At 42.7% G+C, this 23,836-nt stretch overlaps 1 protein-coding gene across 2 annotated transcripts; it reads right to left on the reverse strand.

Annotated features, from left to right (window-relative positions):
• Positions 1-3,328: 3,328 nt before the first annotated feature.
• On the reverse strand, positions 3,329-19,173 carry fez1 (fasciculation and elongation protein zeta 1 (zygin I)). 2 transcript variants are annotated; one of them, XM_061247324.1, is made up of 10 exons: positions 18,802-19,173; positions 14,254-14,584; positions 12,570-12,669; positions 10,766-10,852; positions 9,817-9,988; positions 7,368-7,642; positions 5,282-5,362; positions 4,487-4,562; positions 4,122-4,187; positions 3,329-3,535 (listed from the first exon to the last, which is right to left on the reverse strand). In XM_061247324.1, the coding sequence occupies exons 2-10, from the start codon at positions 14,559-14,561 to the stop codon at positions 3,519-3,521; spliced, it is 1,182 nt and encodes a 393-aa protein (XP_061103308.1). In that variant the 5' UTR covers positions 14,562-14,584; positions 18,802-19,173; the 3' UTR covers positions 3,329-3,518. The 2 variants fall into 2 exon arrangements, with proteins under 2 accessions (XP_061103308.1, XP_061103307.1); XM_061247323.1 differs by having other exon boundaries at positions 10,709-10,852.
• Between the last annotated feature and the right edge of the window lie 4,663 nt (positions 19,174-23,836).

Genomic DNA, 23,836 nt, shown 5'->3' on the forward strand with positions numbered 1-23,836 from the left:
TTTTAAATAGCTCTTCAACTATATGCTGTTTTCCACTGCTTGTGTCGGGTGCGATGTAATGAGCCAGCGAGCTAGAGATTTGCCTGAACGCACGCACAGACCCTCGCATGACGAATATGGAAGAGCAATCGCCTAAAATTCAAAAAGCGATTTGATACGTTGTTCAATATTACCGTGTCAGATGGCATTGTTGGTTTTCTCTATGCAGTCTTCTTTCTCCAAATATGCTACTGATGGATTATAACGTACTTGATGTGCTCCTAGCAAATAGCTACACTTTGAAGGGAACTGAATGGTATTTCGGGGGTGAAAACACACTTTTATGATCAGCAGTGACCACAGATTTCGCAAAAATGAAAAATGACGGATAGACACTTTAACGTACAACTATATTTACTGTATATCATTAGGGTGCTGAAGAATCTGACAGAGATCAGATTGCAAATGTCAAGTTCCTTTTTGTAAATAGTTTTATATTTTTCAGTTGGACCCAGAGGACGCAGGACGGGATCATTTTTTAGGTTGTTTTAAATGGTAAATGGTTGGCTTTTATATAGCGCCTTTATCCAAAGCGCTGTACAATTGATGCTTCTCATTCACCCATTCATACACACACTCACACACCGACGGCGATTGGCTGCCATGCAAGGCGCCGACCAGCTCGCCAGGAGCATTTGGGAGTTAGGTGTCTTGCTCAGGGACACTTCGACACAGCCCGGGCGGGGGATCGAACCGGCAACCCTCCGACTGCCTGAGCCAACCCCAAGTTAGAAGTTTGAAGATCAATAAAGTACCATTTGTTTGCCTTTACCAACGCTGGCCAAATGATCTGACTAAAATGCTGGTCAGATTTAGTTTTTTAAGCAACTGTTTTTCATAACCTTCCGATTGTGAATGACACTCTACTTTAATGAATCACTTTAATTTATCAGTTGCCAATACCAATAGTGTTTATGGCCTTTGCTGTTGATTTGATATATTAATTGAGGAGCACAAATGATAACTTGCCATTAATAAGATCTGTGTGACATTTCTATTTAATGATAATGAGTATCTCTTCCTCCTATGTACAGTAATGCCATAAGCCAGATGGATTGTTTGTAAGTGAACTGAGGATTGTTAATACAGAACAAATATGGGATAAAAAACCAAAGATTCCTCCTTTCCATTGTCAGCCACAGGTTAGAACCGTATTACAATGCTAACCCAATCATTAAAAATGAATAGTGATGACTTATTGAAAGAATGTTGGTTCTACCCTAAATTCAAACTGCTACCAGTTCCACTATACACTACATGTTCCTAATGCGTCTTTTGTGACCACACTTAATAAACAGCTGAATATTTGACACAGGATAAGTTTAGAGAGGTATTCCACAATATAATGTCACTGTACCTACAGTACCTATGTTATTACAGTGTAATTGCACATGGATTAGAGGTACTTATTGTAAGGTGGGACCTTTTTACTTTGACTAGTTAGAGATTAAAAATGCATCTCATTTGTAGAGGAATTTTAATTTAATCAGGCCTTATTTTTGTTCGTTTACAAATATAAATAACTGAGAAAACGATAACCTTTCTCACTTTTAAAGCCTGCTACTATCATTCAGTGCAATATTGTTTCAATAGGAATGTAATTTGGGACATCATTAGCTCAATAACATTACATTACATACTCAATAAATAGCAAGACTTGTGGTGTTTGCTCCCTTTTTGTGTTAAACTGAAAGATAATCTGTACTCACTACAAAATAGTGCGGTGTCTGATATTTTGTGATTCAAAAGCCAAAATTGATTTTATTATTATTTTTTTTCTATTTTATAGGTATTTTATTTGGAAAATCTGTTCAAAACATTGATATATTTTACACAACTTAATAGAGAATTGTCCAGTCCCCAACAAAAATAGTTAGTGCTGTATGATATGCACCAACCAGACAAAACAAGCTTCATTGTGCATATGTGAAAATGTATTATTTTGCTTCTTGCCAAGGTGTATTTCAACACAAAATGCTAATTTTGTTCTATAACAAAAATACTATTTGTGTAAAAAAAGGTTTTCATTCACCCATGAAAAATGCTGATTTTTTTTTTTTTTCATGTGACATTAGTATTAAATATTTGGCCATATATATCTATTTCTAAAAATGATATAATATTGCATTTCAGCTTACTTCCCTTGATATGATGGAATACATGACAGTAGTAATTGATGTATATAATTAATGCTGCAGATGTTAATGTGCGGTGTCTGAAATTTTTGCATTTTTATGTATATGGCATTAAAAGGCTTCAGTTATACCTTGTAACAATATTTTAATAAAAAATTATATTTCAAAATGGCTATATGTGTTAATGTCAATTATATTTGGATACATTTGTTTGAAATACTGATGCCATTTCAAATCACATATTTCCACTAGGTGTCACCATAGCACAATGACATTTCTGAAGTTTGCTTTGGACCGTCTTTATTATTTGTCTGGTCATCAAATTTCAGACTGTAAAATAACTCTTGAAGTTATTCATCAACCTGTTCTTAATTAATGACTTTATTCATTTCCAACTATTTCATACAAATTGTCTTGTTTTTTTTTTTGTGTTTGTGTTGTGATTCTCTTAATGCTCTGCTGTCATCTAATGGACACATGTGGTATTTCATGCAATAGCAGTCTTCAAAAATCTGGCTCTACATTGGAAATGTGTACTTTGTAGATTGAGAAGACGGAGCTGTTCTTCCTCCCTCACAGAGCCTCCTTACTACAAGAACTCACAGTCACCATTGATGGCACTACGGTGGTTGCTTCCCGCTCTGCTACGAGCCTGGGGGTGGTCCTGCAGGACACGAGAGTGAGGAATCCCGCATAGTCTGCCTTTCAAAAAAATGTATGCATTGCTCGCTTGATTATCCACCATCAAGTGCCATTTTACAAGCAGTGAATGAGTTTTTGGGACATTATGTGTACGGGTTAGTGGAATTAACATCTTGTGTCGGAGCTTCCAGCAAGTCAGATTTCTTTTCTTTTTTTAATCCAAAGTGGCATGTGGCTAAGTCATCGGAGTTTCATTTGATGCAGTTGCGATTGGCCAATTGGGTGAAAAATGGAAAAAAATCTTCACAAATTTTAGAACTAAGGTGAAGGAGCATCCCTTAAATCTCTCGTTCACTGTCTGATTGATGGAGTGGCTGTCGCAGTACAAACATTCACCACTTGAGGCATCGCCCACCCACTGCAACATGACCTGTGTGAAACAGCTGCATGCTCACAGATGAGCACTGCTGCTGTGACCTCAGGCAGCTAGGACAGGAAAAGGCAAGGAGAGATCAGCAAAGGCAGACTTTTATTGGCTGTCAGAATGAGTCAGGTACAATGGGTAGATGTACTGGTCCATCGTTAACAATGGATAGGAACTCATGCAGCTTTGACTCAGGGTGGAGGGGAGGCACTCTGAGCCACCCAGGAATGGCCACGCCCGGTCTGACATCAACCTCACTCAACAGCCCCTTCGCACCCTTAGGTAGGGCAGAGCACTGCAGGAACACAGGACACAGAGGATCAGTGACATCATCATCAACATGCACTGAAGTCACGTGACTGGAGGCTGATGCTTAAGTCACGTGACATCACAAGTTCCAATGCACAGAAACATGGACACATGCAGATCAACCAGAGAAGATACTTTTGAAAAGGTGCATGGAAAAGTACTGAATCTCTCTGCTTTTAGGGGTTTCCAGGCTTCTTCTTACAAACCAGATTACTATCTTGTTGGTTGTTACTTGTATTCTTACGCATTTCTGTCTTGAACTGTATGCTAGTGTTGTGCTGTATGCTGTCCATGTACATCTGGAGAGCTTTCTAAAAACAATTTCCTATGTACATTTTGTCTATATGTGCAAATGGAAAAAAATAAACTGAACTGAACTGATAGCTGATATTAACTGTATTCACGCAAGGTGGGCACATCCTATTCATAAAATGATCATCAAGTTACCACAATCCACGATCATGACCGTGTAATAACCGTAACATAATCATGCTAACATAATTGTCATCGTCATCACTACCAAATTCTTGCTTACAGTATTTAGAGTAAAGAAAAACAATGAGCTTTTTTACCTTTTAGAATGTAGTCAGTTAGCAATGTTGGCACCTTCTCACTGTTTTCTTTCATTGCATAAAGAACTGAAAGAAGAAGAATAAGCAAGAAGAATATAAAAAGCAGAAGCGAGCCTCTTTTGAGGTGCAAAATCTATTCTAGACACAGTGTTACAGCCTCAAAGAGGCTATGATTCAACGCTAAAGATAGGATGACGAACATTGTTTCATTGTTACCAAAATAGTATGATCAACATATTTTCTGCATGCGTTCTTTAGAGGTAGGCCTTGATGGCAAAGGACAGTGGTCTATTTACAGCAGCACTGTGTGCATTGTGCTCAGAGTGGATCGTGACAGATCGCTAGAGTACAACACGTGAACCTACTTTTTGTCAGCATCTGGAGGTCCTCCACCGTGGGAGGGGTCCCTTTCTTTTCAAATGGAATCACTGTGTTCAGATACTGCAAAGAAAAAGACAATGGAAACGTATTAAACACAGACAAATGGCAAATGCAAGCAACACACACACACACAATGTGTCTAATTAGTCCCCCAGTTAATATGATGAATACAAATGACTCACTCCTTACACGCTATTACACGTATTGAACCATATAGTGAGTGGTACCAGATGTACTCATACAATGGAAGAACGGCCTGAACACACAAAACAAACAATGGGAAACAGTTCATATGAGAGAAAAAAAAAAACTCCTCCCATCCATCCATTGGTTTTCTACACTTCTTGCTCATAGTCAGGTGGTGTGGATCCAGCAGGGGGCTGAGGCCTAGCCTCAGCCTTGAGGGGCCTGGACTATGCAGGGCCCACACACCACTCACTCACACCCCAATGATAACCAGGGTACCCGGAGGAAACCCACACGGACCTGGGGGGATTTGAACCAAGGTTCATCTTGCTTTGAGGAGCCAGTGCTGTTTGCTACACCACAATGCCACGCTCCCTCAGAAATGTATTTTGAAATAAAGTTTCACGATTTGCAGATGACCATATTATTCTACGATGTAAAATATCCTATGCATAACACTGAGCATTTTACTTTATCACGGCTTGTGGTGGAGTTGGTGAAAATATACAATGGTGAACCTCGGAGCCTGAATGTTAGACGTCGGATCTGTAGGTAGAGAAACACGAGACATTGAAGTACAATGAAGTCCTCACCTGTTTGTCTGTCCCTGAGTTCCCAAATGTCTGTCTGATCCCAGTCTGCAGAATGTTGGAAATACCCTCCATGCTGAAGCGCTGCAAAAGGCAATAAGGAATAAATGAAGCATGGACCATAACAAGGAAGGAGCACAGTGTAAATTCAGAAGAGGATACAGAGTATGTGGGGAACAGAACACACGGGAACAGAAAATGAAAAACAGAATATTGAAGGAAAAGGATAAATGAATGAAAAAATGAACAGAACACGTCAATAGATGGAATAAGAATACAGAGCATGTGGGCAACAGAACACAGGTAGTAAGTACACAAAGTACACTCAGTGAGCACTTTATTTGGTAGACCTCTACACCAGTTTATTAATGCAAATATGCCAATCATGTGGAAGCAACTAAATGCATAAAAGCATGCAGACATGGTCAAGAGGTTCAGCTGTTTTTCAGACAGAATGTCAGAATAGGGAAGAAATGTCATCTAAGTGACTTTGATCGGGGAATGATTGTTGGTGCCAGACAGTGTAGTGCCAATTCTCCAATCTCCTGGGATTTTCACAGACAACAGTCTCTAGAGTTTGCGGAAAATGGTGTGAAAAACAAAAAAACATCCAGTGAGCAGCAGTTCTACGGGCAAAAATGCTTTGCTAATTAGAGAGATCAGAGAAGGGCCAGACTGGTCAAAGCTGACAGGAAGTACAATGGCACTAACACACATTACACTAACAGTGCTATGTAGAAGAGCGTCTCTGAACACACGACACATCCAACCTCTAAGTGGATAGGCTACAGCTGCAGAAAACCAATAAGTCTAAAAAATAAGTCTAATAAATACCGAATGAAGTGCTCACTGAGTGTATATACTGTAGAACAGAACACACAAGAACAGAAAAAATTAAGTACTGTACACAAAGCTCATAGAACACAACACACAAGAACAGAGCACAGTAAGTACACTAAACATAGGAATATAGAACACAGACAAACAGAAATACCTATATGTAGCACTTAATAAACAGGGGACACATATGAGCATGAGAGAATGAGCCACTTACAACACATAAGGAATGGAATACATGACAAGTGAGCACACATGGAACAGGACAAATTAAAATGTAAAGCACAAATAATCGGACATAGGGGGAGGTGAACAGAATACTTAAATTATTGAATAACTTTCACTGCTCATTTAGTTTTTGTTGAGGGAACAATAAACAAATACAAAATTGTTCTGTTGAAATTGTGCCTCTTTTACAGATGGGTTAGGTTTGGAGTAAATGTGTGTCAGTGGTGGGTAAGCTAAACGCATACAATGCCTGAAACAAAAAAGGCTGTTGCCTGTTTGTCAGTTCCTGGAATTTCTTACACATACATCATAATGCGAAAAGTCCCTCCCTCTGTTCAATGGTCAGCTCTTCCTGTAAGTGCACTCGAAGGCTAATGGTTTCTACTAGATCCATTATCCTAGATATTATCCCGAGCTGAATGGCACAGACTGTCTGCAGAATTCACCTTTGCAAAGGCGTCAGCTGGACGCTAATGGCCAATGCTAATGGCCAATGCTAAAACCCCATAAATATCCATCACTTGTAAAGATGATTGATACAGACTGAAAGGATAAAAAAATATATATTTTCAGTTTTTCTGTTCTATGGAAGTAACACAAGTTCTGAGACCCTGAGGATATTACTTTCAGATATCCTGTGCCTGCCCTGACACACACTATATCCGTCAGCAGAGTTTTTTTGTTGTTGTTGATAGTAGCAAGCTAGTCAGTTTCATTACATATATCAACAGGATACTTCAATTTAAATTATTCATATTTTTTCTTTGATATTTTTGGATTCTAAGACAACTTCAGAAAAGAACCAGTCTAAGAATTACAGTGACAGTTTTCAGTGACTTTTAAGGTCAGCTTAGATGAGGGATTAGAACAGGAAACTTTCCATAACCCTTGCATGGCTTTCCAAGAGGGTAATATTTTAAAATGTTTGAATACTGTGGGACATTTGAAGTAGAGGGAATCTCTCCATGGATGAATCAGAGGGCGTGAGAGGGGGGTTTCAGAGGGAGTGTGGGAGTTCTCGGACCTTCACGGGCATGGTCCCGGGCTTCTCGGGGCGAACGGCCCCCTGCAGGCTCAGGCCCTTGTCCCGGCGCCGACGCTTGCTGATCTCCCTCTGCTCCTTCTGCCTGTTCTGCACCTCCATCAGGGCCGTGATGAAGGTGTTCTTCACCTCCTTCTCGAACTCCAGCTCCTCGCGCCGGGCCAGCTGCGTCACCAGCTCCTCTGAGTACTGCCGGATAGCGGCCTCCACCCGACTCAGCAGCTCCGCCAGCGTGGTGCTGGGCATCAGACTCAGGCCTGCGGGCCACGCGCAGAGGGTGAACACACACACACACACACACACACACACACACACGCATATGCACCCACACACACACACACACACACACACACACACACACGCATATGCACCCACGCACACACACACACACACACACATACATGCATATGCACCCACGCACACACACACACACACGCATATGCACCCACGCACACACACACACACACACACACATGCATATGCACCCACGAACACACACACACACACACACACATATATGCACCCGCATACACACACACACACACACACACGCACGCATATGCACCCACGCACACGCACACACACACACACACATATGCACCCTCATACACACATACACACACACGCACGCATATGCACCCACGCACACACACACACACGCACGCATATGCACCCGCATACACAGAAATGCACACATACACACACACACACACACGCACGCATATGCACCCGCATACACAGAAATGCACACATACACACACACACACACGCATATGCACCCGCGCACGCAGAAATGCACACACACACACACACACACATATGCACCCGCGCACACACACACACACAAATATGCATGCAGAAATGCACACACACACACACACACACACACAAATATGCACCCGTGCATGCAGAAATGCACACACACACACACACACACACATATGCACCCGCGCACACACACACACAAATATGCACCCGCGCACACAGAAATGCATGCACACACACACAAACACACATACACATATGCACCCGCGCACACACACACACACACACACATATATGCACCCGCATACACAGAAATGCACACATGCACACACACACACGCACGCATATGCACCCGCGCACGCAGAAATGCACACACACACACACACACACACACATATGCACCCGCGCACACACACACACACACACACACAAATATGCATGCAGAAATGCACACACACACACACACACACACAAATATGCACCCGTGCATGCAGAAATGCACACACACACACACACACATATGCACCCGCGCACACACACACACTAATATGCTCCCGCGCACACAGAAATGCATGCACACACACACAAACACACACACACATATGCACCCGCGCACACACACACACACAAATATGCACCCGCGCACGCAGAAATGCACACACACACACACACATATGCACCCGCGCACATAAGAAAGGCACACAGAAAGTCACAGACAACGCACTGTCTTACGCCACTGCCTTGAACAACAAGTTCGCTCCTGCTCATTCACTCTTTTTTTTTCATATGTTGATTTTCAGTTTCATGATTGAATCCGGTGATACATTAGCTTCAGTTAATTTAGTTCATTAGATGTAATCTGTACTGTGACTGTACCAATGCTCACCACACCCACAGTGAGACGCAAACACACTTGTGTGAGCAAACACGTACACATAGTTATAGGTCATAAGGGGAGTGGAATTTGCCCTCTTGTGCAAATTGCATATAAAAACCTTGAAACTGTGACCAACCACCATGCTACTCCTTTAATTACCTAGTATTTATTGAGTAAATACCAGTTACTTGTGTAATTATTATGGACTCAATTTTGATTTCAGAGATAAGTACTATGAAACAAAGTCAGTAAGTACCATGAAACAAACCTGCTATGTCCGATAAAAATACATTTTACAGCCCGTTTCAGAGTAGGCCTACTTACCTCTGAAATCAAAATAGTCAATAATTACACATAAGTAGCTGGTATGTATATAGGTAATTAACAGCCTGCTAAATAAAGAATTACCAAATAAGACAGCTGTACCTGACAGTTACACACAAATGCATAAGTACACACACATACGCACTCACATGAAGACATTTACACCCCCTGCAGAGAGGCCGCACGGTCAAGCAGCAAGCCCTCCATGTCCACAGCACAAAGCCTTAAGTCCATCTATATCGACCTGCTCAACTGCCATAATACCTTTTACACCCGAGCTCAAACAAAATGGCTTCCTTCTATCAAACCAACAGACTCCTTTAAACATATAAGCTCTTAGTTGCTCTGGGAAAGCACTTCTCTCAATCATCTTCTCCCAGTTTTCCCAACATCCTGCATTAAGAAGGAGCTGGGTCCAGGGTGGGTGCCATTGCGTTAAGGAGCACGCAAAGAGCAGTCCGGTACCTTCGTAGGAGCAGTTGTTGTTTGAAGCCAGGGATAGGGCTCTGATCTCCTCCAGCAGGGAAGGGTTGGACTGGGGCGAGGAGTGCCCGCTGTCCACTTCTACTTCCTCTTCCTCCTCCGTCTCCCCCGGGTCCGGAGAATTCTCCATCATCTCCACAATCTCCTCGATCACCTGGACACCAAAAAAAAAAATTTATGAAGAAAAATAGCTTTTTTTTGGCAGAAGAGAAATATTTGCAGATACTGCCAAAGTTTACAGAAACTGATATAAACATTAACACATATACACATAGTATCTCTCACTTCTCTCACCTGAACTGTGTACAGATAGACACCAGCGTTTGCTGAAGCAGGTGCTCTCAGAGTAAAAATGACCTTTTGGCTCCAGTGATTTTTTTCTTTTAATTTAGCACAGGTGCCCCTTTTATTTTGACCATGTACCCATCCCACCTCTTGTGTGACCCTCCATAATTTCCTAATTTCCTTTGTTTGAAACAGATTGGTGTTTCCAAGTTTTTACTTTCACATGTTGCGAAAGCACTTTTCACACCTGAAATGTATGCAATTGCATGTCTCTATTGAGGGGGCGGCCTGTAGCGTAGTGGCTAAGGTAAATGACTGGGACACGCAAGGTCAGTGGTTCTAATCCCGGTGTAGCCACAATAAGATCCGCACAGCCGTTGGGCCCTTGAGCAAGGCCCTTAACCCTGCAACTGCATTGTCTCCTGCTTAGTCGAATCAACTGTACGTCGCTCTGGATAAGAGCGTCTGCCAAATGCCAATAATATAATGTAATAGGATGTAGTGGGTGTATTTGCTTATGTCTAAGCAACCCAAACCACAGCACCATGCACGCTGATGTTTATCTGAATCTGGGCTGGGGTGACCTCACCTCGACCGCAGTGACACAGCTCTGTGGCCACCCCACAGCGGTTGCAGTCGCGGTCACCTGATCAGCCGTGATGAGCGGCTCCTCGCCCAGGCAGTTTGCGTTCTCGTTCCTCTCGTTCATTTCCTCCTCTTCCCTCTCGTGGATCTGGAAGGGGGAGGGGGAGAGCGATAAAAGATCACTAGCCGCGCTCGCTCACTCACAGTGTCCGCTGTCGAGAAAGGAGGTTAAAGTCACAGCTGGAAGTGTGTCAGCGGACTAATGGCCGGTCATTAGTCTACCGCTCTCCCCGCCCCCGGTCGTGTGGTCGACAGCTCCGTCTGAAACATTTCCCAGGGCCTTACTTTCTCCCTGCAGCCACCGCGGGTCGCGCTGCTGGGACTCTCGGCCTCATGCCTTCAGTGACGGCGGTGTCCTCCCTCTCCTTTCCTGCTCGCTCCACTCCTCCCCCCCCCCGGGGGGGGTAGTTGGGCTGTCATTGTAAAATATGGCCATTGCAACTTTTAACTGAATTCTCAAATCCCTCTTGGCCCGTGTGGCACATTTTCACATCTCCAGTGAAACAAGTGCAACACTATCTCAGGGAGTCATCTGTTAGCTACATGTTTTATAGTACTACTGATTTGCAAGAGATTTACAGATAATATTCTTTCCTTTTGTCACATACCATAATATGGCTTTGTTGAGTAGTTGCGGGATTTAAATATCACTTAAACCTTTCAGTTGTTTTTAGATTTTCACGAATAAACTGGTAAACTGGCATCAATGCTCTTGAACAGATTATCATTTAGCATTTAGCTTGGTAGTTTTGGATAGGCTGGTTCCCAATGGATTTGGTCAATGAATGCATTAGTGAACTACCACACTAAAAGACTACACTTAATATTTCTTTTCAATTACAGTTCTTCTGAAGGATAATACAGAGAGATAACACCAATTCTCTTTATAGAATTCCTTAATGCAGGTGCTTCAGCTGAAATAAGACAAGGGAAGAAAGCCACTTTAGCTTTACTGTATATGAACCAGGATCTATGTGTGTAACACCAAGCTGTCAAGAGGCTAGATATATGGTGTTCAGTGTAGCATGACACAGATCATCCTCATATGAAAAAAGCAGTCCCACCCAGAAATTCCCACCCCTTTCCACCTGACAACCAGTCTGAAAGAAAGGATGGGTGAAAATTCAATACACAAGACTGGCCACGGCTCTCTGTGTGTCTGAGACTGTCTGGTTTTGTCCCCCTGAGGAAACTCTTAAAATGCATCTGCTCTTGCCGTTTCTGATTCAGCCTACAAACAAAAAAAGTATTTCAGAAAGACTTTGTTGTCCAATTTGTTTTTTGAATGACCAAAAACTCATGTTTCAAATTCATGTTTCATGTTTTCAGTAGCTTGCCTTTGAACTTGCATGTGCGTGTGTGTATTGTAATGCAGAGCACAGGATGTTCGCAGCAGGATTTTTATGAAGAGACTATTAGACTGCGACTGTCTGCCTGTAATCTGACAGCAGAAAAGGAGAGAATCTGCACCCAGAGTTGCCAGAGACAATTACACATCCTCCCCCTCCCTGCAAAATATCCACAGCCTTTCTGTTAAAATTCCACAGCTCTTGTAGCAAGCAAGCTCCCAAGCAAAAAAAAACACAACATATATTTTGTTTTTAAACTGCTGTTATACAGTATATAGAAGTGAGCCACCAACTTGTTTCTTCTGAATTTATTTTATGGCCCTCTGTGATTTTCAAAACAGTCATTAAGAGAGAATAATATGGCAGCTGGAGAGGCCTGCAAACACTGGAAAAAATATGAGGCAAATATGCAGCATGAAACAGGAAGAGCAGATAGTGTTGGCCTACACACAGTACCTCCTGATCTGACAGATTCCCGTTCAGCACCTCCGAGTTTGGGGTGTCCCAGCTGGACCCAGAGGAGGGCAGGTAGTTGTCAGTCAGCGCATCCCACACACTGGAGACACAAAGGAAGGGATCTCAGACAAGGACGAGCTACATGTCGCAATGTAATAGAAAGATTTTTAACATTATTTTGTGCTTTTTTTTTTTCATTTAGATGAAACTGTCTTGATCAGACCTGGGACAGACCAAAGTTCTTCATAGATTTAAGGATTACCTCCACACACCCTACACACATGCTTACCAACCACATATTTTCTTGGTTCCAGTGCTGAACTCCTTTCTAGTTAATTTTGGCAATATGTTTGCATGGTTTTTTCTAAATATGGTGGTTATATTATCAGCAATTCAAAGCGCAGATTTCGGGTTTGATAATAAGAAATAGTGTGACTAAGAAAATATCGCGGCTGTTACCTAAAGGACCTCCCTTTGTTCTCCTTTGTCCAACAATAGGGGAACAAGTGCCGATTCGCCAGCACCCCAGACATCTGCTCCTTATCTAATAACGTAGCCTACGCTACGCTCAGCAACAGAATGTCAACAGCACGTCAACATAATGAAGGAACGAGAATATCTGACCAGTTTACAAATAACTTTACGGTTCAATACACGCCGAACAGTTTTCCAGATATGCTTGTTGTTGACTACGTGTATTGTTTTGGTTTAATTGCTTGGAAATAACGTAGCCTACAGTTCAGGACAAAAATATCGCTAATAACCGTTCTGTCATTAGAAAGTAACACATGTGTAGCCAACACTGCGCCAACAAGTAGAATACGGGCGGGCGTTATTAACACTATATTAAACTATTTGTTTATAGTCTACGGTCTATGGAACGAAAAAACCAAACCGGTCATTTTAGTAATTGTGCCTGGATTTTCTGCCCCATAAAGGAGAAATGACCGGGAAAAGTGGACGTCTGCACTGGTCAGCCTAAAATTAAACATTCGTTTTGATGGAATTAGCTGGTTGTAGGCGATTAGTGATAATAACCCACTTGTAAACAGCCTGTTTGGTGAATGTCGATCGATATGCAGTCGCGAGGGATAGATGAAACAATCGGTGCTATTACTAACAAAGACTGGGCTACTATTTTTAGACATTGAGCGTGAAAAAAGCGCGGTTTCTGCTTCCAAGCTGTCGGCTCATCTCTTCGGGGACTACCCGCTGGTGTAGCAGACACACGCAACAAGAACAACCGAAGCGTGCGGAGGTACGATTAATAATTCAGAAGCAATGAAAAGCACGATTGTGCGGCATAATCGTTTTTACAGTGTGTCGCTTTCCTGTAGGTTTTACGCTCAGCCAGTGAGGTTGCGTAAGATACATTTCGCTGCTTGATTCAGGCTCAAGGCCAAAATTAACATTTGATTTACGGCTCGCTTCCGCCCAGAAGGAACAGCAGTTCAAATCCTGAATGTCCTCTGAAACAGTGATTCTCAACATTTTTGCCCCGCAAGACCCCCACGCACACAGCCAGAAGACATAACTGTCGTCTGTCGTCCTTGCAACTCCATCTGTACTCACTGTGTGATTAATGAAATGTACATCTGCAGTGAATGTTAACAGTATAATATTGCATAATTGACATTGGCCCATCTCAGAGTTTGCGGGAAAGGGCGCAACTGACAACACTCACTCTTCATCCTGCAGCCGCTCCTCATCCTCCTCTGTGTGGGACTGGTTGCGCACTGGGGCCAGCCCCTCTGTCTTGGTGTCGTAGTTGTGGAAACACACGTTGAGCTTCTCGTCAAACTCGTTGACCAGGTCCTCCATGGACTTGAAGCTCATCATCTCTGAGAAGTTCTCCAGCTCTGAGAAGTCCTCCCTGGTGAGTGGGGCATTGCCGTAGGGACGCAGGGGCTCCTGCTCCTGCTCCTGCTCCCCCACCCTACACGGCCGCAGGTCGTCAAACTCCTCATCCAGGCACACCAGCGGGGCCTCCATCCTGCCCTTCTTCTTCTTTTAGTCTGTTTGGAATGAAGAAGTGTCAATGTTATTTTTCATTTAGTTTTTTCTTCATGATTAATTCAATAATATTATTGTAGAGGGCACCTTGACTGGTACTCCATATGTCTTGGGACAAAGGCATGTATTTTTCTTGATTTGGCTCCGTACTCCACAATTGTAGATCAAACAGCAATCAAACATGTGGTTAAAGTGCATATTCTCAGCTTTTATTAAATGGTATAATGGTTTCTGATGGTTCAATCACTTCCTTGGTGCAGGTATAAGTGCTTTTCCAAGGCAATTATGAGGCTGAGGAATAAGAAAAAACAGTCAGAGACATAGGCCAGAAAATAGGCTTTCCAAAAATGTTTGGAACATCATTAAGAAGAAAGAGAGCACTGATTAGCTCACAAACTGGTAGGCCAAGGAAGATCTCTAGAGTTTATGACCAAAGAATTCACGCCATAATGAAGAAACCAGCAAACACCTGTCTGATAGATGAGAAACACTCTTCAGGAGGCAGATGTGGATGTGTCTGTGACTACGCTCCACAAAGTTCACAACCAAAACTACAGATACACTGCAAGATACAAACCACTAGTTAGCAGCAAATCAGGATGGTCGGGTTACAGTTTGCTAAGAACTGCCTACAAAAACTTGTGGACAGAAGAGACCAAGATTGACTTGTGTCAGAGTGATGGCAAGAGCAAAGTATGGAGGCCAAATGGACCTGCCCAAGATTCAAAGCACACCCACTCGTCTGTGAAAGAAGGTGGCGGGGGCTTTATAGTTAGGGCATGTATAGCTGCCCCAGGTGATGGCTCACTTATCTTCATTGATAATGTAACTGTTGAAAGCAGCAGAATTAATTCTGAAGTGAACAGAAGCACCTTACCTCCTCAAGTTCAACCAAATGCCTCCAAACTTATTCTTCATCCCACAGCAAGACAATGATCCCAAACATATACCAGTGCCCTCTTTCATCTTAATGATGTCTGATTAGAAATATAAAATTGTGGCGTACAGAGCCTAGTCACGAAAAAATGTCCAATACTTGCAGAACGGTATTGTAAATATTGCACATGGATTGCGTTCTGGTAGTATATTCTCTTTTCTTTATTTTCTTCATAATGAAGTGGCAAATTCATTGTGCAAAAAGAAATAAAAGACAGAAAGAGAGGGCTATAGATTCCATTGGGAACATAGTGAAATTGCATTTCAAATGGCAGACATTATGTCATAGTACTTTAGAGATGTTTTTTGGGACACAGGGACAGAGCCATGAAAGGGAAATGTTATAATTACTCTGCAGATTGCAATATTGGCAGGCTGCAATATTGCAGCTATCATCAGTGACATTATCCCAACAGTTTTCCACAATCAACATTCAGTTCACAATAGAATATCTTGCTGAAATACACTTATTGAAGCTATATTCTGTGCCACATTTAATATATGAAAAGACAACATCGCTCAATTATCAAACGACACTGTAAGTAATAAAACTGAAGACATCAATGAACAAAAGGCCACATCGTATAGTATGAAAAGTCAATATGTGAATCAAACAAACCACCGCATCCTGTCTTGAATGAAGGGTATTTCTGGAAAAAATACAAAAATACAAGCGAAAGGTGAAAGACTACTTTAAAGGTACAATAGGTAATTTCGGACTTCTAACGGTCAAGAGAGGAATTGAAGCAAGAAATACCGCAACACTGTTTATCCCACCCCTTCTCTGTGAATATGCTGAAGTTGAAACGCCATTGGCTGTGGCAGTTAGAACCAATTTTCAACCAATGAGCTTCAATTATTGTACAGCTATACAATGTTTTGGTAGAGTGCCGGCCCGTCAACTGCAGGTAGCGGTTGAGTAAACATGCCAGTGAGCCTTTTTCAATGATAGGAAAGGGATTTACAATGGTTTTGTAACAATATTTTTACGCAAAAATCTTATGTATTGTCCCTTTAAATCATGCGTCGATGCCTTTCTAGTTAAAGGGGATCAGAGTTGTTTTGTGAGAGCCCCGTTAATCAATCACTTTGCAGATAGTATTGTGTAATTACATTTCATAATTTCAGTATAACCTCAGCAGCGTGCCCACGATCGCAGATGAAACAACTAAAAGCCTCCTGCTCCATCATTACAGTTCATTACATTAATGGCATTTGGCAGACGCTCTTATCCAGAGCGACATACAGTTGATTGGACTAAGCAGGAGACAATCCTCCCCTGGAGCAATACAGGGTTAAAGGCCTTGCTCAAGGGCCCAACGGCTGTGCGGATCTTATTGTAGCTACACCGGGGATCAAACCACCGACCCTGTCCTGTCCAGAGGAAGACCTGTAGACTTAATTGATCGTTACCTTCTCACTACTCAGCAGAGTAAATCAAAGGCTGGCATCCTGTTTATAATCCTTTCACTCTCTTTCTTCCCGTCTCTCTGTCCTGCTCTCTGTTTCCATACACTGTATCCTCCCCCCCCCCTCCACTCTCTCTCTTCTTCTTCTCTCTCTCCCTCCCTCCCTTAAAGAGCTGTAAAGAGGGAGAGTCTCCATGCCAGCCTGATTTGACATTGTGGTCAAACTAACAAGGGCCTGCCCCAGTAAATAGATAGACTGGGAATACAGTGGCAGGGCACAATCTGCGGGTCCCTTTCAAAGCAGACCAGAGGCTGCATTTCATCTGCTCTGCAATGCGCGCCTCCATTAGACGCCGTCCAACTTTGTGTGTCAGCAATTGAAAGGGCTCTGGCTCAAATGCTGTATTGCTTAGCCTCCAGCAGAAAGAATAAATCAGAAAAGCAGACCAATATGCTGTATCTGTTCATCTGTTCTACATTTGCCTGTTTTGCATACATGATAGCGTGTTCATTATTTGCTTTAAAGCCTGCTGATTTTGCAGATTTTAAATAGTAAAACTGAAAATGGACATAGGCAAACTGTCTGAAAGAGCAGAGGAAAATTCTTTGTCTTTTGTTGTTCAAGGAACTGGTATGAGACGGTGGGGGGTTGCCGAGTGTGTGTGTGTGTGTGTGTGTGAGTGTGTGAGTGTGTGAGTGTGTGTGTGTGTGTGTGTGTGTGTGAGTGTGTGTGTGTATGAGTGTGTGTGTGTGTGTGTGTGTGTGTGTGGGTGTGTGTGTGCTCCTGTGAGCGTATATGTGTGTAATGGCATTCCCAGGATCAAGGATTGAAGCATAACCTTCACCTGAAACTGCCCTGTTCATCGCTAATGAGCCCCTGACCCGTCACTTTTTCCTACTCTGCTGCCAGATCCATACAGAAACCAGCAGGAACTAAAGATGGGCAAACAGGAGACCCACGGCAGAGGTCAAGCAACGCAACAGCAACAAACCAATGCCCTCATTTTACACTGGACAAAGAATGAAAAAAAATCCTGGAGCATGGAATGGATAATAAATTATATGAAATGGATCCTCTTTGTTCTGCAGTGTTCCAAATGCTTTATACTTGTAATGGTTACGAACGAATGTAAAAGATACTCAGTGCATGAACCCCTTTAGCTGTCGAGGATCCTAAATGGAGCTGGATTAATTGGATTAGGGTGTCTTGTATGAACACATGGTATCTGCTGTTTATATTCAAATGATTCCAAGCCTGGCGTGACCTCCCCTGCTGAACATGAATATGTTTACATCTATTAGCTTCAAAGAGTCTCTGCCTGTCACTCACCTAAGGCACAGTATGATAAAAACAGACACGACATAAATCAGGAGAGACAGCATGTTCACAACGACAATAAAAATGATAATCATGATGATATGATGATAATCATCATAATAATGATAATTACTATGATTATTATTATACAATGAAGTAGAATTGCACTATGACATAGACCTATATGTGAAATATTTTATTTGAATATGTATTATTATTATTATTATTACTTTTATTCTTATTACTATTATTGATATAACAATAGCTATCATCATTATTATAGTCATTATAACCATAATCATAAAAAACATTAAAAAAAGGTTTGTTGGTAGTTATTCTTCATTGTACAACTGGTCTTTGTATAAATATACACAGTTCAGAGAAAACAGATAACTAAAACGTGTACCATTTCTGCCCGAGTGGGGAAATGACTGAGGAAGAGGGGGAGCCGGGATGGATGGGTGAGGATGTGGTCCAGAGCGGTGCATGGGGAGTATAAATTACTGAAAAACAATGGATGTCGACGGAGATGGAGAGAAGCGGGGGAGCCCGTTACCTGAGGAGGACGGATGCGCGTTGCCTTTCTCTGCTGCGGCGACGGAGCCTCTTCTGCGTGGCTCAGTAGTCTTCTACGCCTCCTTCATCCGAGGAGCCCAGCGTGGCGGAAACTGCGCTAACAGCAGGCATCCCCTTCGCAGGGATGGAGAGGGAGAGAGGTAGAGGTGGAGGACCGCGACCCTGCTCCTTATTTATTCTTCCTTTCTTTTCCTTTCCTTCTGTCCGTCTGGCGCCACGCTCCCGTGTATTCGCTTTCCCCCGGTCTGAGCCCACCGAGACGGAGACTGTTGTTTTTGACTGAAAATCGGCCAGACCTACATAGAGAGCCTGCGCATCACTACGACGACTGCCAGAACCGTCCCCCTCCGCCCCTCCCCCTCCTCCTCCTCCTTCTCCTCCTCCTGTTTTCCCACTGGCCCCTCCTCCCCCCCCCAGCCCGCCCCTCCCCCCTCCCGTACCGAGGCCCGGGCCTCTGAATATTCATGAGCGGCCGAGCGGAGGAGGTGTGGAGGTTTGAGCGCGGCACAGTGACGCTGAAGATCTCCCCAGCCGTGACGTTAACCTTTGAGTGGCTCGCGCTCCGAGTTCGGCGGCAAGCGGGCCCTTTTCTATTTCTGTTTCCTTTTTCTCTTTTTCCTGGCATGCTTTGAAATACATTTTCAGAAGGCTGTTAGCATCGGCAAGCGACACTGCAGCATGAATGAATAATTGAATTGAAGGGAAAGGAGGCAAGGGGGGGGTTGGTGGGTGGGGGGGTGGGCAGGGTTAAGCAATGGGGCTGGGTGGGGGGGGGAGCGGTGGTTATCAGTCTCCTTCACAGTACAGCACAAGCAGGATAGCTACAGGAATCACATCCATTCCCCAAATTTCTCCCTGTGAAACACGACTTTGACATTGCAATCCTGCTTTTCCTCTTCGGAGAAAATGTACCTTGGAGGCCTTTGATTGACATGCCTTTGAAAACGGAATTTTCCACTTAAAACAAGATATTCAAGCTGCTCCCCTGCTGAAGAAACAAAGGGATCGGAGACAGAGGCTAGGAGCTGCCGGCCTGATTTTACCGTCCGTGCTCTCATCACTCACTGCCTGCATCTCCTCCATTACACATCATTATGCGCTCTTCTGCTGTGTCCTCTTTTAACGTGGCCAATCACAGCAAAGTCCTTAATCCCTGTCTGGAGTTAATCCGCGATGGAGGGAGACAGCCCTTTTAAGCGACTGCATTTACAGAACCGTGGTGCATCAAGCTATCTCATAACACTTTTGAGCTTTTCGCACTCGTGCGTGTGCTTTCGAATCTCTGGCACAACGTGTTTCCTCATTTCTGCTCTCATATGGTTGGCCTGGACCGCGTGGTAATGAGTGTTCGGCCAAGCAGCTTTGTGTGTGAATGGAAGGGGTCAGTGTGACTGCACGGTCACAGCAGGGCAGGCCTACAGTAATGAAATGCACCCTCATGATGTGACACACAGGAACTGATACAACCAGCCGTGATCTGTACACTGAGCTGCTACTACATACTGTAGAATACAGATCTGATCACATTTGATGTGTAGGTATACTACATACATGCACTCAGGGATCACTTTATTAGGTACCTATTAGACTTATTTTTTAGACTCATTTGCAGCTGTCTTTGGTAGCTGTATCCTATCCACTTAGAGGTTTGATTTGTTGTGTGTTCAGAGACGCTCTTCTGCATACCACTGTTGTAATGTGTGGTTATTTGTGTTACTGTCACCTTCCTGTCGGCTTTGACCAGTCTGGCCCTTCTCCTCTGACCTCTCTCATTAACAAGGCATTTTTTCCCGCAGAAGTGCTTCTCACTAGATGTTTTGTTTTTCGCACCATTCTCTGTAAACTCTGTAGAGACTGTGACATAATATACTATGCACGAGAAGGAGATCAGCTGTTTGTGAAATATTCAAACCAGCCTGTCAGGTACCAACAATCATTTGACGGTCAAAGTCACTTAGATTAAAATTTCTTCCCCATTCTGACATTTGTTCTGATAAACAGCTGAACCTCTTGACTGTGTCTGCATGTGTTTATGAATTTAGTAGCTGCCAGGTGATTGGCTGATTAAATATTGGCATTAACAAGTTGGTGTACTGGTCTTTGGTTATATTTTGAATCTTTCTTTTTGAATTATTTCTTCATTTTACTTTTTACTTATTACTACTTATAAATTGTTATTGTTGTATTTATGTGTGCATCCAGCACACTTGCAAAAGAGGGCACCTGCTCTCACTATGTCTCCAAGTTTAAATAAAGGAAAATGAATGTATGTGGTGTATTATTTGTATGTTCTGTAACAGTAATTATTAGAAAATATATTGCTACATTCCACTGTGATGGGTTGGGCCGTGACAATATTAACAATATGAGTTATACGCATGTGCGATTGTATGCATAAGCGTTTCTTCAGTTCGATTGTCAGTGTCCTTACTTCTGCGCTGGCATTCAGAGCAGCACTTTGTCCCCCTCTGGCACCATAATGGCCGTGTGAATGAATGAATCCAGGGAGACGAGCCAATAACCCGGCTGGTAGGGGGGACGTTCTCACCACCAAACCGAGTGCCAAAAATGACATCATCACTCAGGACTCCCCCAATTCACCTGCTGGGTGAGAGAGAGAGAGCAGAGAGGCTGGAGCAGGGAAACAACCCCCAGAAGCCCAATGACAGACTGCTATTGACTGCTTGGCCAGACACATCGGTCCGCACTGCCATCAAGTGTCACCGTTTCCTTTATGTAAGGAAGCCCAGTAGAATTCTGTTGACATTAATTGAAAACTACCCTGCTCTGGCATGTTTCAATGGGGAATGACAACAAAATTATAGGCCTCTGTTTGTATCAATTATTTATGCTCTTTTATTATTAATTTAAATGATTTATTTTACTTTTCTGGTTCACCTTTTGCTGGTTGTTTGCGGTTGTCAGTTGTGGTTTATTTATTAAATTCTGCTTGGCGTTTGTAGAAAATAATTGGAGTGACCTGATTTTTGTCAGTAAGCCCCCAACTCACACACCCCCCCCCCCCCATCTCAGAAAGCCGTCCCCCCACAGCATGGTGGAAGAGGACTTCAAGTGACTGAGGGGCCTCGTTGCCATGGCGATTTGGCTTGCACAGCGGAATCACACTGGAGGTGGTTGCCGTGGTTATAATTTAAAGGGGAGAAGCAATCTTTTCCCCCTCCTCACTCTGATCGTGTGTGTTTTTGTTTGATATGAACCCGGCAGACTCCAAATATTAATCTCAGTTGGATCTGTCCTGTCATCCGACCAACCTTCTCATATCCTGTCACCCTGGTCAGCTTGGTTCCCTGATTGGGAAATGTTTTCTGGCCTAGTGTGCCAACTACGGACTCCTGTCACGCAGGCCTTCCTGCACAATAACGGATGGAATGTGTTATTACTGTAAATATGTGTTAATATGTGTTTTTACTTATTATACTCTACACAAATGGACGTGTTACCTCTTTCAGAACATTAACATCTTTAAAACAACTTTAATTCAACTTTAAAATGAATACATTAATTGAATAGTTCCTGAAATTTAGGGATAAATGGTGATCTAATCCTGGCTTATGTCTCTTCACCATACATAACCACCCTGTTCGTTTGTTTCCTGGAGGTTACTGATAATCTAAGCTCTAGCTTACAAGCAGTGGGGTGGTGTGAATTTGTGTGTTTGTATGTGATAGAGACTTGCTGATAGTGAATTTCTACATTGGACATAATCAATATCAACTAAGATAGCTTCTCTTCACTTGCAATGATAAAGTGCTGCAGTCATGACAATTTACTGCTGATCAATACCCATAACCCTTAACTCGCAATAGAATGCAATCCTTCCTGTCCTTTTCTAAAAACCATCTACTGGGAAAGGCCATGTTATATCATTATCCAACTTGAATTGCAGCTTTCCAGGGTGATTAAGATGAGAGCAAAAACAATCACATCTCATTTTGAGGTATAAATAATAGAGGGGAGTCTTTCATAGAAAATGATAAATGCTTAAACTTTTTACTCCAGGAAATAAATGCTTCGTGTCAACCCCAAAGGAAGTGCCATTTTCATTAAACCTGTTAATGTTTCCATATGATAGGAATACAGTGAAAGGCGAGGTATCTTCTCACATTAGCAACTGGAGTTCAATAAACACAATTGCTCCAACAGAAATGTAGTTTATACTGTAGCAAACACTTTACTTCATTTACACTTTACTATCACTTATAAAAACAACAGGCTTCATAAAAAGAACAGTGCTTATTTCTTTATTCTATTCTTCATATAGAGCCAATTGCTTTAAATTGCTTGATATTTTCTTCACTTGCAAAGCCTGATAGTTACTGAAGTAATTGTGGATGAGCGCCTGGCTTAATAATACAACAGCAGTGCGCCACTGGAGATATAAATCTGTATCCTTCTGGTTATAACCACTCTGCTATATTTCTGTTTGCAAACTCTTCCAACCCATCTGTTTCAATAAAAATAAACATGAATTTGCCTTGTTGCTTACCAAATGCGTTTCAGCTCTCGGGATGAACTCAACAGTGAAAAGCCTGCCTCCTGGTGGATGTATTCTTTCACTACTTTTGCTTCATGTTATTAACACTTCCCCCCGCTTCCTGTTGCATCAGGAGCACAGACATCCAAATGCTCAATCCCAAAGCATGTTACGTTAGCTGTCACTTATCACACTGCGGTTTGCAACTCAGAGCATAGGCATGAGTTGGTAGAAGACGTGTCATGCGATGCTTAATCGACTTGCAGGAACCCGATTGAACAGTTGGGGTCACTGACGCATGGTGAGATTACATTAGTTATTTTAGCTGATGCTTTTATCCAAAGTGACTTACAGTTGATTAGACAAATCCCTGGTTCAATCCCTGGTGTAGCCACGATAAGATCCGCAAACCCCCCTTGAGCAAAGTCCTTAACCCAAGATTTCTCCAGGGGGACGTGTACCCTACTTACTCTAATCAACTGTAAGTCGCTTTGGATAAAAGTGTCAGCTAATATATGTA

The sequence above is a fragment of the Conger conger genome, chromosome 7, assembly GCF_963514075.1.
Source record: "Conger conger chromosome 7, fConCon1.1, whole genome shotgun sequence".
NCBI lineage: Eukaryota > Metazoa > Chordata > Actinopteri > Anguilliformes > Congridae > Conger > Conger conger.